Below are 15,051 nucleotides of genomic sequence, written 5' to 3'. Positions count from 1 at the left end.
TTCAATTTTGTATAGCAATACATGCACCTCTTTTTTAAGACATTGTCTTTGTTTTACAAATGTAAAACAACAATCTCTTTGTACAAATGTAAGAGCGCGAAGTAAACCTCTATTTGTTTTTTAAGATAAAGACACGCCTCTAATTTATTACCGAAGGAATTGAATTTTTTTTCCAAAGTAGGTATGAATCTAAACGGTGTGAATCTTAAAAAAAACCCGTAGCCTTGATAAACAATTTAATGATATTATTTCAAATTAAAAAAAATAATTTAACTCTAGTTCTCTTGTTAAAAACCCGAAGACATTACCATATATCAACAAGAATACACACCTTAGCTTGAATAATTTATCCGAGTAATAATACACAAAAACTGATTATTCAATATCCTTTAAAATGTATCATTTTGTGTTACAAGTATATGCAGATATAAAAGTATTTGAGAATGATATAACCTCCATAAATATTTTCCTGTAAAGTTTCTGTTATACAATTGGGTACAATTGCGGAACACACGACAGAAAAATACGGTTTTAGCGACATTTTCACTGCTTGAAATAAGAATTTGGTATATGTTGCGGTTTGTACCTTTTTCATGATTCCACTAGACATGTTATGTCCTTTTACTTTTAAATAATAAGTGTTTGAAGTAAAAAAAAAAAAAATAAGTCGAATTCCTATTCTTAATCTGTAAAAACATCGATTTCCGATTAAAATTGAAAGAAATTTCGTTGATTCACAGAACGCACGAGGTTATCCATTTTTGGGAGTTGATTTCAATCAACTCTCCTATGCAGTTACTCAGACAAACCGAAAGTGAACAGTGTTTGGACCTCAGCACACATCATACTTAGTTCTTGAAAATAATTGATAAATTCGATGTAATGTATGCTAAAGCATTGTTTTTCAAGGAAACTTATTTATAAATACCGACATCGACAATAAACATCGACAAAATCAACTCCCGTCAGTTCTTCAGTACTTTGATTTTAAATATTCCCACTGAAACCAAAACCTGTTGATTGGTTACAAAACCAAATATAGGAGCCTGCTCCAAAAGAGTTAAGCATTTGCTTGCGCTTAGTTGTTTGACGTTGGATGGATGTAAAGATGACAATAACAAACCGTGAACCATCTAAAAAAAAATCCATAAAACGAAATACAAATTCAAAGCAGAGCAACACGGACCTCCAAATAGAGAGAGGTAGGATCAGGTGCCTAGGATGAGTGAGCAACCTCTGCTGACCGGCCACACCCGCCGTGTGCTCTTTGTCGTAATCGGGAAAAAATTGTAAAAAGTCCGTAGATAATTAGGTGATTTATTATGGTCTAACAATTAGTATGAAATACGTCAGTCAGCATGCGAACCAGTGGAAGTTTGTATTAGCTGACAAGGTCGTTGTATCGACCATAGAACTTACAAAAAGATGACTTCAAACGAGACTGTTGATAGTCCTGTTTTATAAACTTGTTTGTCAGTAGCTTGCATCGTCTTAGAAACTGTTAATACGAAGAGCATGCCCTTGCGTATCGAATCAACTGAGAGACAAAAATACTATATACAAGTGATCGAGGTATATTGCTACATAAGTAAGGAAAGTTGACTATAGAAAAATTGAAGTCGGCGGGTTTATCATAAAGTACTGTTGTTAGGTTAACATCAATGTCCATGTCCAGTAAAATATCCAAATATGAAACAGATGACCCAGACTCTGTGGTATCTTTTATTTCAAATTCACTAGGATATATTGAGTCGACATAAGTATGGAAATAACAATTGTTAATTAATAATACGTCGTCGATATACCTGAATGTTGAGTTGAAGGCCACAACGAGTGTTTTATTTTTTTCACGTTCAAGTTTTCGAATAAATTCTGCTTCATAAAAATACAAATATAGATCTGCTAACAATGGGGAACAATTAGTACCCATGGGAATTCCAACAGATTGTTGGAAGACTTGATTTCCAAAAACTACATAGATGTTGTCTATCAGAAACTGAAGCATATTTTTAATGTCAACTTCAGAGTACTTGTTTGTCAATCAGAATGGTTTTAAATAAAATATATTTTTTTAAAATCCCAATGACAAGGTAAGCATTTTTGCGACTTTCATTTTTACTGAAGAAACAACTGTTGATGATATCGAAAAGCCTATATTTTAATTTGTCATGGGGAAATGTTATATAAATCATTGAAAAAATCGTACGTTTTGATGCTACTGATTTTGGTAAGATTTTGTGCCCTCATTTAAGAGTAGCACATTGATGAAAAAGTTTTCCTGTCACTGTTTTCTCTCTGATACGTCGATCAGTAGAAGAATTTTCAAATTCATTTCTTATCATTTCTAATCATTTTTAAATCATAAAATGTGGTGTCATTGATCAAAAATGTAATTAAGTAAATGAAGCGGCGTGAATGAATACAAAACAACAGCAATAACCAAAATGAATGCGACTTCAGCTGATGCAAATTGAGTTATTTAATGGATTACACACAAATAAAGAGTTGAAACCTGAACTGGCTGAATTAAAAAAGGCTTGTGATGTTATAAACTGGCTTTAATGTGAGTAAGCTTGTATGAATATGCAACTGGACATACCCGTGCAACAGACGCGATCTTGGACGAAAATAGTTGATATGTCGAGAAATGATTGTGTGTAAGCGCGAATTTTGTAAATGTTGCTATAACTATGGATGACTAGTGAGGTAAATGTACCTAAATGATATATCTGCAGCTTTGAATACGCAGAAGAAGTTGATGCACTTTTCATATTTTGCTTCACGATGCTTATTCTGATGGAAGACCATTCATGAACTTGTTTAATTTAAAACTCATCGTTAACAAATTTAAACTGCAATGGTATCTTGAAAGTGTATGGTTCTATGTGTTCGATATAATTATTCGTGGGATTTGGACAGCCAGCCTCACCGTAATGTTGATCGTTGTGATCCCGACCAGACGAATCAGGAGAAGACGCTAAATTTTCTATTTTGTGAATTAAATAATGTGTATTATTTATTTTTGAAGGTTGTGCGTTTAATTTTTTATAGTTTAAAAGTGGTATTTTGTTTGCTTACAATTCAACAGACACAACTTTACATCTTGTTAATTTATTTTGGAAATATCCGTTCTATAAATAGTGTTTGTTCAGATCAGTTGAATAAGTAGATCTCATCAAACGAATAAATATTATAAGTGATAGAAATATCGTATTCTTTTCACTCGTCGTTAGAATAAACTTGTTAAGAAGGAAAGAATAAAGAATTACAACATTGCAACATTGAAATAAAACATAAAAAAATAAAATATAGTTTAATTTACAATTTACAATACCCTAGACCGGTGATTTAAAATGATATGTGCTACAACAAAATTGCTATACGTATGTTCATATAAAGGTGGTACAGACTCCAGATCTAAGGTGTTGACTGATTCGTTCATCTTTAAAATTGTCAATATAAGAGGATTTAGTTTGAGCGAATGCTTTCTTGTTAGTTTCTCATTATTTTATGCCCCTTCAATGCAACATGAAAGGTCAAAGCGAAAAAGAGATGACACAAACGATTTAGTTTGTTTTTTCTTACAACTTAAAACTATCAAATAATATTTAAAAAAAAATTACTTCTGTTGTATATAATAGGCTAGGATTTACATGCATCAGTAACGTAAAGTAAGGGTGGTTACAGACTCCAGATATGAAGTGTTGACTGATTAGTTTATCTTGTAAGTGATCCATAGAAGATGATGGGGCTCGAAATAATGATTTCTTGCTACATGAAAGGTAATAGTAAAAAAACAGATGAAAAAACGATTTCGTTTGCTCCCTCATACATCGTAATAAAATTTACTTCCGTAATATAGGGTATGTTTTTTATATTAACATGCATCATCAACGTCATTTCCGGGAAGTAAGGGCAACAGTATTTCTCCAAGGAATGTAACAATGTTAACAAGAGTGATACTAATTTTCCTATTGTTCGTCTTAATTACTTTGGGTAAGTATATCTTTTATTGATTTTTTGTTGTTTTGTTTTGTTTTTATTTTACTCTGAATTTGACAAGACTTTATTTCGGCGATTGTATGTCCTCTTGTTTTAAAAATCTGAATACCAACCCCCTCTGAGAGAGAGAGAGAGAGAGAGAGAGAGAGAGAGAGAGAGAGAGAGAGAGAGAGAGAGAAAGAAAGAGAGAGATTTGAATTGTTTAAGGGCAAATATGTTTATCCAATTTAAAGGCCATCAGTGACCTAGAAAGTTTTACACCGCTACAGCAGATATGGCAAGTCAGGGAAAGAGCTTACTCAGAAGCAGTGTAAATTTTAGAACGTGTTATCAGCATTAGCTTGCATCCTACACATGTTCCTTCGTGGCAGACGGAACTGATAAGATTTCACTGCAGTGATTGTTGATTATTCATACTATTGTAAAGGAAAAACACTGTTAAAGCTAGTTAATTGTTTAATACACAGTTCTAATATATGGAGCTCGGGGTACACTTGTAATATAGAACAGCCATTTGTCTCCATACCCACTCTCAACATTTAATATATGTTTGAGCCTTATAAACCCTTTCGCCCCTTTTACTGTGTGGTCCATTTGGTTCATTCCAGAGACAGACAGCCAGAAAATTCTTGTACTGTAGGCTTGGTTACCAAATGCTATTCTTTTATCATAAAACAAGTTCATAGTATTATTAAAACTTTCCACATAGTATGTGTCCTTCGCTACAACATAAACCTCTGGATATTTGTAGAGGTTGGAACTTAAAATAACATCAAGTAGTAACTTTTCTGTGAATTTCTGTACAAGGGCCAGTCTTGATGGTTTGTAATTGTTGTCTTTTTTATATCCTGCAGAATGATAGCACTCAGAGTGGTTATTTTTGTAGTGTTTAACTATGTTCACTGAAACCTCTTCAATGTTTTGGATTTTACTCGCAGTTTCTTAATACCCAGTGGCAGTGGGTCGCAACAGGCTCGAATCTGTCGTATTGGTGTTGAGACCAACTTTTGCCTTCCAAATACGCTGGTCCACTTGAGGTTTTTTTCATTTTTTCTTTGATTGGCTTCACTCCATGCAAGAAATCGTTTTGTTAACTTGTCCATTCAAAACTTACGAATTTGTTAATGTATAAGTTTCTGTCATGAATGTGGATGTTAGTGGCTATTCCTTGATCTTCTGGACATTTATAAATTCTCTCTTCCAATTTTATCTTGTTTCTGTATATCATCTTGTTTGGTCACATTTTCACACTTGCTGACTCTATGCGTCTTTTCACAAATTTCAACCACACTTAGATATTTTGCGTATTTACGCTATCCGTGACGGGTATCCGTCATCATATCGATTCCATCCTCCGTCTCACCTTGACATTCTACATATCCCCACAGAGTCATATTCTTCTTCTATTTAGTGTGATTACACTTATTTCTATTCTTTTGGTGTATAAGGCCAATTTTTGCTCCTTTGACAAATCTGGTATAATGAACTGGTAACATAGCACTGCAAGCAAAGCCATGCGTCTCTCTTCTGTTCACTTGCTATTCAATATTAGGAAGAAAGGGTGAAAAGGACCACGACAAACTGTGAGTTTTGTTTGAACTGCAGTTTAACCTCACTGCTACAACATGTCCATTTTCATTCACTTTTTTACAGGCAAGATCCCATAACTTACTTTGGCGTGTTTTCCACAACTTAGACTAAACGTTTAAGTGATGTTTTAGCTGCAGAAATATTTTTTGTTTGGTCTCCTTTTCTGGAACTTGGATGTAAGTGTTACATTGCAGTTTTTTATGGTGTACATCGCTTATTTTTTTAAGACTTCTCCAAAATAGTTTCAACGATTTTTCAATAACGTCTGTATTATTTACAAGATGATCTAATTGGCTGACTAATACTTCTGAACATTATTAAGAAGTCCAAGTATTAAAGTGTTTCTTACTTATTCTCCTGGAATGGATATTTTAAATAACGGTGGATGGTGTAGTAGCTTTTATACTCAGAACTTTTCAGAGAGAAAATAGTTACTATACTGTAATGTTTGCTGATCATTATGGAATGTTTAAATTTAACAGAGACAGGGGTCAGATTATAAATTTAAGTTTTTTGTTATGCTTTTGCGGAAATATTGTTTTGTTTTTTATGACCAAACATAAAAATGTTAAACATCTGGGCCCCGTTTCTCAAAAAGGCCTACGTCCAGGCGTAAGCTTAGTCCGGACTAAATCAGGGAATAAACCTCAAAACCAGACTTAGTTGCGTTTCACAAAAAGGCGGAAACTTAGTCCGGACTAAATTTGGGTTTGAATCTATGCCTGCTAATGGGTAGGCTTAAGTCCTTAGTCTGTGCACAAAAGCGAGAGTTTTCTCTCTCAGGCAAAATGTACAGAGAACTTTATTTTTTGGTTTGTTTTATGTGTTATTAAAGAACACATTCACATTTATTTAAATATTTGTACATGTACATTTAACTTAAAAAATACCTATTGTTTGATAAGTGTTTCTATTTCTAAATAAATTAAAATTAAATCAATTTGATAAATATTGGGCTCACCTTATTAAACTTATGTAATATACATTACTACTTGTAATGAAATTTACCTTAAGTGTGAAGAATGGGTATACCACGATAAATGATATAAACACAATAATTGAATAGATGCTTTATTTCTAAATAAAACATGTATTCCCCAACAAGATAGATGAATATAAGTACGAATAGATTATTGATTTTTTTAATCAATACCCAGTAAACATGAACTAGAATTTAATTTTTCTAATCAAATTTGAACCTGTGAAACGAAACTGATTTCAAAATTATGAATAAGAGCAACTCAAAACGTTTACATTTGTAATTTGTCCTTGTGTGTGGTTGTTTGTTCTTTACCTATACATGTATTACTGAAAACTTTACAACACGTTTGCATTCTCATTTTCATTTTTTTACTCCCAGTATCTTTACAAAACTGTATGAAAGCTACATGTATTTTGGAATGTTTATGAACTCGCATTTAGATACAATCAATTTTTGTTTGTTAAAATATTACTTTAAAAAATGTTTTAGAAGCGTGCAGAGTATGCATCAATTTTATATCTGTTGACAAGCGTTTGTCATGGTTATCGAATGTTATAAAATTTCTCATGCACACCTTGAATTTTTGGAAATCAAATTCATTAATCTTATTAATTCTAGGATGAAGTGATAAATTGCGTTCATATTTAACATCGATCCTATTTCTTTTAAAAAAGGTATGGGGCACATGTACTATCAATGATCTTCGTGCATATTCATATGCATTGTTCATTTGTACTCATTTAATTGAACCGATCTTTAACTACTTGAATTTATGATAGTTTTGTTTCATCATATTTAAGATGTACGTATATCAGGGAATTTGTTTTTTATTTCGAAGTTGTCGACTTGCAATACAAAAGCGTTGTTTTAGCAGTTTTACAACAGTGTGCATCATTTACAAATTTAACTAGTTTGCATTTGTCATACTTATTATATAAAAAAATGTATACACCCACACCCCAATAACCCAAAGCAGATAGGGAAAACAGTAAAACTCACATGCACTTGTTAAAAGCGCAAAGATGCAAAATGTCTTTTCCGGAAGGGGATAGGGGATTTTTTAGATGCCTGTTCCATTAAACTTGTAAAAACCTTTTATTTATAAAATTTCTTTAAATAGGAAGGGTGTTCTTAGATAACTGCTTTTATATCTTTATTTTAATCAAGATACTGTATACAGGGATATTTTGGTCCCGTATAATTTCCGTCCTTCTACACATACACTTGTTAAAAGCGCATAGATGCAAAATGTCTTTTCCGGAAGGGGATAGGGGATTTTTTAGATGCCTGTTCCATTTAACTTGTAAAAAACCTTTTATTTATAAAATTTCTTTAAATAGGAAGGGTGTACTTAGATAACTGCTTTTATTTTAATCAAGATACTGTATACAGGGTTATATTTCCGTCCTTCTACACTTGCAAACAGTTTCACTCTGTCGTGACTTCGCCCAGTCACAGCTGTTACTTAAGTAACTTAACATTAGATATTAAAAATCAAACATAAATTCACCCGCTGACAACGAGGGTGAAATGATTGAAAATTAAACAGGGCGTATTATTCCCTGGTTATGGTGTATATAACTTTCAACCCCCCACCCCCCGAAAAAAAACAAATAAAAAAATCGATAGATTAAACCAAAATCAGGAAAGGGAGTTGGGGAGACCCCAGCCTCAAATGTTGATAATTCCTGTCTTGTTAATTGTTGACTATTAATACCTTTCAAAACTATTATTATTTGAATCGCAGAAAATCAAGATTAGTTTCCATGTCATTGTCTACATTCTTTCAACATTGGAACAGAGGATGGACAAGGTTCATGTAATATTATTTATACAGTAGATATTTTCGATTTCAGTTGGTTGCTGTTATACTCAGGGTCATATTATTTTCTATAAATAATATAGTGAATTGATAAAATCGAATAAAGCCTTATCCCAGCATCTGAAAATAAAGTGTATAGGCATTTGTTCTACTTTTATTAATATAAAATGTCATGAACAGCTTGAACTATACACATTCAGTTGTAAAGTATAACATGCGTACTTTCGGGTTCTACATGTATTATGAATTGGAAATTGATCCACCACATATAATCATAGCCTCAAAGAAAAACAAAATACGATATGCGCATGCTTAGTACTCAGCGGAGATGTCTAAGTTTTTAGACATTTAAACCCTAACTTACGCCTCTTTCAGAAATGCAACTTAGACCCGACTAAATATTGGCGAAACTTTGTTAGTCGGACTAACTTAGGCCCAGATTTACGCCTTTTTAAAAAAAAAAAAAACGGGCCCCTGATTCGTATTTCCCTTTCGCCATCAGTGCGGGAAATATCTTTCAGGAAATGATGAGGTTCAGACAGGGGTACTGATTTCAATGAACAAGTTTACCTTTCAACATGTCTCTGTTCTGATCAATGTCAAAGTGCATATTTTGATTTCATTTATTTCAAAAGTGAGATAAATGTGCCCAATCACAAACCTTTTTGCTTCTCTTTGACATTTGAGGGGCAAAGGAATTTTCTGAGCTTTTATAAATCAAGCATTTTTAAAGTTTGCATTAAAATTATAAATTTTGATTTTTGAAAAATTAATCAAAAATCAAATTGCTTACCTCTTGCGAGCGAATAGGTGTTATCAAAATATTATAACGTGTGTTACAAAATCAAACTTAGTTCACAATTTAACTTCAGTTAGATCAACATTGCTATCAATCTCTGTTATTTATGTGTCTGGTGTAGTCAAACATTCCTTCCCCGTTTAATAATAAGTTGTCTGTAAATTTAAGGCTCTTATTAAAGTATACTCTATACTTCATAATGTTCTGAGAATGGATGTATCAGAATTTAACATTTAATGCAAGGCTAATACGTACCTTATAAAAAAAATACTTCAAGATTTTTTAAGACAATTAGCAGCATGCAATTTTTCCCGAAAATCCCTTGGATTATTGCACATATATGAAAAAAAAACCCATTGATATGTTAAATAAGTACTGGTATCAGATAATGTTAATGGAAATTTAATGCTTTTTTTACAAAGTGCTTTATGATTCTTTACTATGGTTTAAATTGAATTTGTTATGATTTGTATAAACATACATGATATATGACTCTAAAGAATTTTCTTTTTTCCCTTAAAATATGGTGGAATAGAGTTTCAATGTTATGTAATGTTACATCTATTTTATTTTATTTACTTTTTTTTTCCAGCATTTGCCCAAAATAGGGAAATAGTCACAGGATGTATAGCCGGCAATGTTACCATGCAGTTTAAACCTGCATTGTTAGCTGGCAAAGAGGTGAAAACCTACGTATGGAACAAGGTCCGGGGCGTAAACAAAGATCCAAGCTTTGCCAAGTTTGAACCTAGCGATTCATTAAAGCTTCAGATATATTTTAATGAAGAGCACCAGGTTCAGAATCGATTATTTCACTATCCCGAGGAGCCTGCTACGTTATATCTCACGAATTTAAGGAAAAGTGATCAACAGCAGTACACCCTAGTTATCAGCTATGTTGATTATGTTGGAACACCCACAGATTGGATCATAGACCTACAAGTACAAGGTATGTGAACTCTGTTGGAACACCCACAGAATATATTATAGACCTAGAAGTACAAGGTATGTGAACTCTTTTGGAACCCCAACAGAATATATAATAAACCTTGATGTACAAGGTATGTGAACTCTGTTGGAACATCCACAGAATGGATCATAGACCTACAAGTACAAGGTATGTTAACTCTATTGGAACAGCCACAGCATGGATCATAGACCTACAAGTACAAGGTATTTGAACTCTGTTGGAACACCCACAGAATATATTATAGACCTAGAAGTTCAATGTTATTTGGACTGTTCAATGCAAACTCTGTTTTATTTAGAAATATTTCAAGTTGGTTTTCATTTCGGCATATTCACTACGAGTATCTGTAGTAATGCAGAGTGGTACAAGAACACTTTAGATTATGTATGACATGTGTATATATTTAATTGGACTGTCATAAAATAACTTACATAACAAACCTTTCATAAAAACAAGTAGCCTTCATGTAACATTAATACGAACATTATAGAGTATGTATTTATATCGATGCGAAATGATAAATAAGTGACTTGTTTCAAAGTATTATTTTTTTAATACAGTCTCCCTCCTCAAGGGGATTTCTATTTTTAATTTAATCAAACTCAGAATAGACAAACTCAGGGTTGACTACGATAAGCATCCATAAATATGTTTTTAACTTCGAATGAATACTACATGTATATAGTCATAATTATTTAAAATTAAAAAAGAAAACACTAAGAAGTGTTTCTGAACGTATCAGCAAACTTGATTATTTAAGTCTTCAATATTGCTTTTTAAGTGATTAAGCTCTTGGAAAAAAATAATTATTTAGAGATTCTTTTTTTTTCTCAGTGTCTTTTTCAATTATGCTTTACATTCAAAAAGATATATTTATCTTCAGAATAAGGTACTTAATTGTGTTGAATAAGGACTCACTAACCACATAACTCAACGATGCATCCTCAATTAAGCTCAAAAGATCAATTGGTGCTGCAAAAACGTCATATAAATAAAATCATATGAGATACAGCATCTTTAATCATGTTATTTTATTTATATTTCTTTATCTAACTCGTTAAAATCCATGTATATGTATTCGTTTGGTAATCATCGCAAATAGATACACTACATGTAGTTTAACTCGATGGATAAAACAAATACAAACCTACACAATGACATATGGCTATTTATTTGTTAGTCGTGTTCAGCTTTTATAACCTATAATATGTCTTTAACTGTGCATGTTTTGTTGTTGTGTTTAAAATAAATTATAAATCATTTTACATAGAATTGTTTTATACTATTTTCATGCTGATACGTTTATAGACATCACTAAATTGCTATTTATGATATTCTACATATGTATAATCTCTTAATATAAACATTAACCTGTATGCAGTATACATGTAGTTTTTATTGTAGATGTTTGTTTTGAAAAACCCAAAGAAGTTGGCAAGTGTGCAGCATCAACTTGTTACACAGGAGAAAATGGGGTACTGAAGGTAAATTGTTCTCACTTCATCCTTGTGATATGTATTAGAACCTTTGATAAATAATTATCCATATGTGTTCTATGTTTTAAAGACGAATGTGATATAAAAGGTATACTTACTAAAGTTTTAAAATATCTCTTGATATTTTTTATGATTTTTCTCATTTACATGTTGTAAAAAAGTCTTAATGGAGAAGGGTGACGACCACCAAATAGTGTACTGATGGACACTATTAACGTAAAGTCATAGCCTGATTACGTGCCCTTAAGTTTTACAAAAGTGATTGTAGCGTTTCAATTTTATTTTTCCTCACTTTGTGGTTAAAATGTCTAAATTTTTTGTCAAAAAGTTCAAATTTCGTACACATGCACCTAACTATTTATGTATTTTTTTCTATATGAAAACATAATTTTCAAAACCCTGCTACTCTGCCATGAACTAGTTTAACTAAGTTTTGGGGCGTAAACAAATGAAAATTCCAATCCTAAAATATAAATTTAACGTCTATTTGACTTGTACAATCTGTTATCTTCACATAGTCGCTATATTTACCAAGAATCTAACAAATCAACGGGAAATCATGCAGGAAAAACTCATCTTTGTAATTCTGCCTCATAATATGAATTGATCAAGTGATAAGAAAATAAAGCACACATTAAAACCACTATGTTTAACTGATTGAATGGTAGAACTCACTAGTATTTATTGATCAGACTTAACAGTGAAACAACTAAATCATGGTTAGAATAAGACCACACCATATGAACTCCAAACGCATAAATCCAGATAGGAGTATGAAACCCTGGACCACGCATGTTTATATCCAATAGAACCCTTTGATAATTTTTTGTTTGGGAAAATTTGGTCATTTTAAAATAGGACTCTCATAATGTGGATATTTAGTAGGTAATGGACTCTTTGACCCTTGAGAAAATTTAAACAGAAATGAGCTGATATATCATCAGGTGCATCTTAAAGTATGAACAAAAATTCATGATCATTGTAAATGCAAAACAAAATTGCTGACCCATGATAGCAAAGAACAGGTAATGAATGGGTAAAAATTGCTTCAGGCAACAATTTTTTATTTATCATTTTGTATTTAACAAAATAAATACTGTTGCAAACTGGGTTTTTATTTTCAATCTCAAAGGATATGCAATCTTTTAATTGATACAAATACGTTATACGCCTTATACCGGTAATATTTAAAAATGAAGAACAAATAGTTGGTATATCTTTTAAATTAAACCATAAAATGTAGTACCCCAATTTATTTTTATTCTATTATTGGCCAATCACCAGTTGGTAAGAGACAATTGATTCTACCGATTAATCGATTATGATTTTTATCTACACTAGTTCTACCTCAGTCTCTAGAAAATGTACTTGTTCTATGTAATAAGTACAAATATTTAGGTTGGTCTGGTACAATTTATGTTTTATTGAATTCAGTTTTTATGACAAAGAAATGAACTTTAAGTATTAGTTACACCTGGTTGTTTTTGTGTTCTCAATTAGACCCCTGATAGCACAGAGCTGGCAGTGAATGGATATAAACAAGTGAATGTGTGTGATGACAATACTTCAGGCAACTACTCATGCTGTAATACGGCAGGAACCTGTCTTGTTCAAGACTTCCTAGAACCAATGGGTAATTAAGTTCACTCTATACTTTCTGAAATGATTGTGTACGAATCTGTATAAATTTGTTAATTTATTTGCTCATTCTTCTATGGCTTGAATGTTTTGGTGAAGGGGTAGTTGTCTTAATTTTAATTAGCAAGTATAAAACACTATATCGGTTCGTATCATACCAGTGTCAAACGGCATTTTTGCACTGTTTAAAATGCAGTATCGTAAAAATCCATAAATACCAAATGATAGATCTTTACCTAGAGAGTATACAAGCACTTTTGTAATTGATGTATCAAACCTTACAGGTAACATATTTACCATTGAAAAATTAGCAATCCCATTGAAAAATTCAGTTAGATTTTAAAAATCATATCGTAATTTTCAATATCATGAAAGAATTAATTAAATATTGCAGGAAATTCTGTAAATTGTATCATACAATTGTTTTAATTATGGATTTTTGTTATTAGGAATTTATCTATTAGAGATAAATAGCTTATCTGTCAGGTGCGGTGCATCAAATGTAAAGGCGATCAGATACTATCTAGGCAATGGTCTATCATTTGATGTACATGTATATGCATTTTTTGCGAAACTGCTTCTTAAGCGGGTGCATACATGCACTGGCATATTTATCCGCGTAATAACTGCGATTAAAATTTTTGCAGCGTCTGCTTTGCATTATCTGTTGAAATATACTTCAAATATTTTTTTTCTTCAAATTTGATGATTTGTTTTTGGTATTTCACTACTATTTATCTTAATAATAAGCTCTCTATTTTGGATTGTTATTATGTGCTAATTTTTCTTCCTACCATCTGATATTTTAACGCCAGTGTAACTGTTTTTATCACCTCGATAAGTAAAAACTTCCGTGAAAAGTAGGTCTTCTGGTTATACAAAGTATATTTTGAAGTCTGATATCTAATACAAACAATTTTATCTGAAAATATTCTTACCAGTTGTTTGGACAACCCTTGATAAACAATTAAGTAGTAACAAATTTAATGTTTATCAACAATACTTTCTTGATCTTAGGATGCTTATGTATGTCTCAGGTCATGATTTGTCAGTACGTTGATATATGTCCATTTGCATGAATAGTTGTTAACACATATTGCGCTGTTGGCGCAATGACTCATCTTCTCTCTGAATAGTACACTTTTACTTTACATTCATATCTATTTCATTTATCTATATTTCAAAAGTGTAAGAATAATATGTGCATCTTGTTTTTGATATCATAACTATACCTTTTTTTCAGCTCGTCTCCTAATTTTTGTGATCGGCTTCGGCCGATCACTGTTGTGTCCATATGAGGCATCCGGCAAATGCTTCCACGTGCGCACACATTCCGCTTGCAAAAGTAGTTCTTATAAAATTTTGAAGTTTGGTTTAGTATTTATATAACATTTTATTCAGTTTTATTTCAATTCATTTACCTTAAGAGATGCAAACATACATAAAATTCAGTTCGACCTGTTAATTCAAGAATAAACATTTTGTCTCACGCGTAAGAATTTCGGTCGAAAGATTCATTCAGTAATGCAGTTGACCTCGATGAACTGACCTCAATCATAAGAAGATGCTCCATGAACTGACCTCGATCTATTAATGTTGCATAATAGAAGCTAGAAAAACGGCTTGATTTATAAACAAGGTTACGTTATAATGCGACCTCAATAGCAAGTTATGATGGCATTCAATGTTTTTCAGTCGCATTCAATTATTAGGTCTTTCCACCTTTCAGGTGAAAGCCCTTTTGTTTACTTT

The 15,051-nt window shown here is 32.0% G+C and overlaps 1 protein-coding gene across 6 annotated transcripts in view; it reads left to right on the top strand.

Moving 5' to 3' along the window:
• The first annotated feature begins 3,857 nt into the window (after positions 1–3,857).
• Positions 3,858–15,051, top strand: part of LOC105338195 (uncharacterized) — a 410,054-nt gene continuing 398,860 nt past the window's right edge. For all 6 annotated transcript variants that reach the window (XR_010711669.1, XR_010711671.1, XM_066078019.1 and 3 more), the window contains exons 1-4: positions 3,858–3,996; positions 9,788–10,144; positions 11,570–11,649; positions 13,162–13,294. Coding sequence is in view for 4 of the 6 variants with exons in the window: in XM_066078019.1 (XP_065934091.1) it covers positions 3,945–3,996; positions 9,788–10,144; positions 11,570–11,649; positions 13,162–13,294 (622 nt within the window). In the remaining 2 variants the exon portion in view is untranslated. The remainder of the gene's footprint in view (positions 3,997–9,787; positions 10,145–11,569; positions 11,650–13,161; positions 13,295–15,051) is intronic.

Source organism: Magallana gigas, chromosome 3, assembly GCF_963853765.1.
Source record: "Magallana gigas chromosome 3, xbMagGiga1.1, whole genome shotgun sequence".
Taxonomy (NCBI): domain Eukaryota; kingdom Metazoa; phylum Mollusca; class Bivalvia; order Ostreida; family Ostreidae; genus Magallana; species Magallana gigas.
Note: the sequence above shows the minus strand (reverse complement) of the source record. Positions and strands in the feature narration are given on the sequence as shown.